This window comes from Glossina fuscipes, unplaced genomic scaffold (genome assembly GCF_014805625.2).
Source record: "Glossina fuscipes isolate IAEA_lab_2018 unplaced genomic scaffold, Yale_Gfus_2 3, whole genome shotgun sequence".
Taxonomy (NCBI): Eukaryota; Metazoa; Arthropoda; class Insecta; order Diptera; family Glossinidae; genus Glossina; species Glossina fuscipes.
The window spans coordinates 4,827,531-4,832,810 of record NW_023998417.1 but is presented as its reverse complement, the minus strand read 5'-3'; the positions used below and the strand labels follow the sequence as shown (position 1 = coordinate 4,832,810).

Below are 5,280 nucleotides of genomic sequence, written 5' to 3'. Positions count from 1 at the left end.
CTTCTGCTTTATTATTATTTAATGCATTTTCCTCGCAGTTTATTACTATTTTCTTCAATACTTTCACTTTGTAATAAAAATGTTTTATTATATAAGCTTTAGTGTGCTTTTTTCGTCACTCCCGTCCCGTCCGCTTCGCTCTGATCATTATGCTTTTTTCTCTTTGCTTTTACATTTCACTGCCCATGATTTCATTTTGTTTTTTTTTTTTTTCATCTCTCTATCTTCTTCCTTTGCTTACTCTCTTCGTCTCTCTCTATCACTAACTATCGCTGGTTATCTCCATCTCACTGTTTCTCTACCTGTAATTATATCGCTTCCTTTGTCTCTCCCAGCCTGCAATTGTATATATTTTTCTCTAGCTATCTTTGTCTATCACTGTCTCTCCATTTTTAGCTAGCAATATCTTTCCTCCTGGCTGGCTATCTATATCTTTCTTTCAATGTCGTCTCTATGTCCCTAGCGTAGAATTGATCTCATCGCTTTCGCCTTTAAAGGTTTAAAAAGATTAAAGAACTAAATCTTAATCAAATGCATCAATTAATATGAAAATTTTGACTTTACTCTTATAATAATTCCTGAGAGCATACACAATAAGTCTTGTATATTGCAAACTATTCTAAATTAATATAATCTTGACATGCGGGTAGTAGCAGTAGTATGTAATAAAAAGTAGGTCTAAAAATAAGTTCTCATAAATGCAACATTAAACTTGCATTCGTGTTTAAATCTGTAAATTTGGCTTTTGGTAGGAAAATAAGGGTCAAAAGTCAAATGTAACTTTTTGTAAAGCTTTTTCCTTTGCTCCCTTTTTTTCTCTTATTTTAAGGTATTCTCACATAGTCTGAGCGTATGCTAATTTCTTCATTTTGTTTCCAGTCTGCAGAAATTGCAGAGAATCTAGTATCACGTTGCCATTGGGCAATTAATCGAATGATTTTTGGAAGAATTTGATAGCGTTTGTGATAGCTTTGTGTCTGAAGTTACAATAATGTCTTAAATTAAAAAAAAAATGTCGACTGTCCTGTCCTGTTCCTTCTCTTATTCAAGTTTCCAGATTTTGGATCATTAAATAAATTACTTACCTGCGGACTATTATTATTAATTTCGCCAGAGAAATAAATTCTAAGACTAAACTCAAGCATTTAAGGCTATCGGGCTTTTATTAAAAACTCTACCCACGACCATTGAGTTGCTAGTCGAGATTTCTCGACTTTAAATACTCAAGCGACCACAAGCGGACTAATAACTTGTGCGAATTCAGGCTTAGTCATGACGAATTTTCTGGTGATATCCGCTATTAGATTTTCTAGTACGATCTTGAAAGGCTACTTTTAACTATTTCTCCGTTCGGTCAAAAACGAAGGTGCACTTGTGGTGCGACTTGTACCACCGCATACCCGACCTTGTTTTTTACGTTTGTGATCATGACAAACTGCTGATCGTTAATTGTAAAGTATTCACAGTTCGTCTTGAGATGAACATAGTTTTTCCGCTTGTACTCATATTTCCATCCATTTGATTGAATGACGAATCACTTGCTATGAGTGGTTTGAGATGTATGTGTTTCTGATATTTTAATAAGCATCCGTAGAAATTCGTAAACACTTGTTTGCACCCTTATACGCGCTCGTTCTCTCTCATTCAAAGAAATAATTCATACAAACATGAATGTATTCATCATGTACACGCGTCCCTGAACTAGTGACATATATTATGATGATGATGTTGTTGTGTGCCACCGATGCCGCTGTAGTAGATGGTTGTTTCAAAAACAAAAAAAAAAATAAAAATAAAAAAATAAAAAAAAAATGGAAAAAAAGTTGACTTGAAAAGCAAATACGCTTCATACGGTAAAGTAGTAATCTTTTCAATAGTGCATATATATACGCATTCATCATAATTTTTGATATGTGCAATTGCGAGAGCGCCGAAAGCCCCAGAAACGCCAAATGCAACAGCAACAACGGCAGCAGTAACAGCAAATAACATCATCGACATCAACAACATCAACATCAACATTTCATAAAACTGAAATGTAAATAAATTTTAATTTCCATTTACATAACGTCGCGGAAATTGTGCATGTTTGAGCGTCCGTATGAGTGAGTGGCTCTATTTCATATCAAAATATAGCATCCATCCATCCATATAGGCAGCAAGCCGTCACATGTGTACGTATAAATATATATATATATATATATATATATATATATATATATATATATGTAAAGTCAGTCAGATTCTTTCATTCATTTGTTCATTCGTTCATTCCCATTATCAAGCATTCTCTGTGTATGTACGTAAATCGTACGATATATATTTTTCTTTTTTTTTTTTCATTGCTTATTTCTTAATCTCTGTCCATTCTTCGTTTACTTTCGCAGTTGATGTTTTTGTTGCGGTACTGCGATAACACCGTAGATAGTGGTAGTAACTGTCGTTGCTGCCAACGTTATGTAAAATCGTTAACAATTTTCCGCCGCACAGTCACAAAACAAATATCAAACATTGAATAATTTCCTTTACCATATTGTTGCTACGTTACTGTTGCGTTTGTTGTACGTTTACCTTCGTTCAGTCATTTCTACTTCATATTTACTTATTCTCATCCATCAGTAACGATAAAATGACATTTTTTTTTCGCTCCTTATTTCAGAGAGCCTAGATTTTACTTAACCCATTTGTTTTATGTACGAATTCAAGTTGCACGCATATAAAATACACACTTAAACCTACCTACAAATATTTATGCATACCTAAAGCTATATGATGCGCAATATATTGACGTTAAGAGCATAATATAACCAACCGACTATCCGACTATGTCATCCATATCCCGTAGAGAAAGGAAGATTATTATAGAAAGCAATATGTGCTTAGAGATTTGAAAAAAAATTTAAAAATGTTTACGCGATTGAATATTTATGCGCAGGAAGGGAAGCGTGGTTACCTGGAAGGTTTGGCAGCCCACTACAGCAAAGAGATTAACATGCCTTATGAGGATGTTTTAGATGCCATTGAATCGGTGCGTCTTTCAAAATGGAAAGAACGCCATTTACGCATGGTTGCAAGCGGTACCAGTGGCACTCATACCTTAAGACGTGGTGGTGGTGGTTGCAGCAGTAGTGGTAATAGCGGCATGGGCGTAAGTGCCTTGATAGCGGGTAATATTGCAAATCAATCTATATTACCGACAAGTCATAGTCAACCTTTATATGTGCCTGGAAAGTATCTGGTAAGAGTTTTACATTAAATATACATACATATATATATATATAATACAAATAAATGAATTTTTATCATTCATCATTATTATACCGTAGCCTTCAAGCTGTTTATCGAATCGAGAGGAAAATGAAATTTATAGCTATACTCAAAGCGATTTAGTGAACCGTATGGCACGCAATGCCATAGATTCGAAATCAGCTATTAATTTAAGTGGGGGTATCGGCGGTATCGCTGGTATGCAGCATAGTTATCCGGGTGCTCGTGCAAATTTTTTCCATGACTTCTCAGCAACAGGTATGTCGCTATGCAATAATAAAATGTGCAGATTAATAATCATTTATAAGAAAATGATTCAAATTGATTTACTATTTTTTTTTTTTTTTTTTTTTTTTTTTTTGCTTCTGCACGACGCGCACTACTTCATCCATCGTCGCTTTGTGTGGTGGTGCGGCACATACTTAGAGGGAAGAAATCGTCATAAACGCCGGACTGTATTTGCTCGTTTCTTACATGGACTACGACAGAGCGGCGACGAGTTAAATCAGTCAGAAGTCATGCAATTAAAGGTAAGCAAAGAGAACTAATACAAAAAAAAAAAAAAAAAAAAACGCAAAAGAGAAAATAAATAAAAATGAATAAATGAAAATTTATTCAGGAAAATGTAGAACAATAGGTGAGAGAGAAATAAAAGAATGCCTTTGTTGACTTACAAGTTGAAATTCATTGAACTCATCTATCATCTACCTTGGGCTCATTTTATTATTGAATGGAATCCAGTTTAAAACAAGTAAACTTAAAAACTTAATTTTATTCGTCTCTTATGCGATTGCTGATTGAACCCTGTAGGAATGAATTAGACGAGTTGTAGAAATTGTAAGATTAGCGTGAACTGCTATAAAAATGAACAAGAAAAAGGGACCAATTAACCAATGAAATCAAATCGTTAATCATGAAGGGCTACTATCTCGTTGAAAGCCATCCTTTCCCATCTATAGTTAGCAAAAGTTGCTCTGACTGGCTCCATTATGTTACGTTCGCTAGACAATACTATTAACTGGCTTGTGTCAGCCATAAGAAAAGAATTTGCAATGCGGTTTTGATTGAAAAGTGTTGCTCAGTACCTAACTAAAAATTAGTAAAAGTTATACTGACACCGAAGGTACTTATAACCTGAAATATTTTGAAATATATATTTAATATATATATATATATATATGCGATGAAATAAATATTCAGATTATATTCATTACAAATGGAAATTCGCTCTCTATTTGTATTCCGAGCAACAACTTACATATGGTGAGGAAAATTTAGCGGGCAAAAGTTTATTCGATCAAATATCGAAAATTCGCCACGATAGTTGATTTCGCGATTCTAAGACAAAGTCCGCTTCTCATAGTTCTTTGACTGTTTCATTCGCAAAGGAGATCTTGTTAGAAGCTTGAAAATTTGGTTTTTTTTTTTTTTTTTAGAAAAATAATGGGGGAATAGCGTAGTGGAGAGGTTGTCGCCGTTGATCCTGGCTAACAGAAAATGTAGTACGCACGCTTGTTCCTGCTCGTAACGCATCTAAAATTTTATAAAAATATATAAAGAGCGATGATATAAAGAGAACGTCATCACCGAGGGCCTTGTTCTTCTATTCTAGCAGCTCTTTATGCACTGCGGAAGAAAATGCGATTTGAAGCTTTCGTACTATGTCCAAAATTGAAATAAGAAAACAAAAAGAAAAGTAGTTCCGTAAAAATATTCTTATGAAAAGAGAAATGTTCAATGAGTAAAGGATTTGGCGGGGAACCTTTTATTAATCATAGAAAATAAATTTCTCCCACGTGTTCAATATGAAATTTAGTAAAAGAAAAATTTAAGTTACTTAAAACTTACTAAAATGTTTAACGTAACGGACGTAAAGGAATACGTAAGACGTAAGACAAAAACATATACACATATATATGAAAATCAATTAGAACTTAAGAGAATTAAGCTTTAGGCAATGAACTTTGTTTTCACATCGAACCGTTTATATCTACTGGACAAAGCGAGTGGATC

The 5,280-nt window shown here is 34.0% G+C and overlaps 1 protein-coding gene across 1 annotated transcript in view; it reads left to right on the top strand.

Annotated features, from left to right (window-relative positions):
* The window catches only part of LOC119634488, a 16,247-nt gene that overhangs the window by 7,200 nt on the left and 3,767 nt on the right, over nucleotides 1-5,280 (top strand). The window contains exons 2-4 of the mRNA XM_038028702.1: nucleotides 2,936-3,238; nucleotides 3,327-3,525; nucleotides 3,694-3,797. Coding sequence (XP_037884630.1) covers nucleotides 2,936-3,238; nucleotides 3,327-3,525; nucleotides 3,694-3,797 — 606 coding nt within the window. The remainder of the gene's footprint in view (nucleotides 1-2,935; nucleotides 3,239-3,326; nucleotides 3,526-3,693; nucleotides 3,798-5,280) is intronic.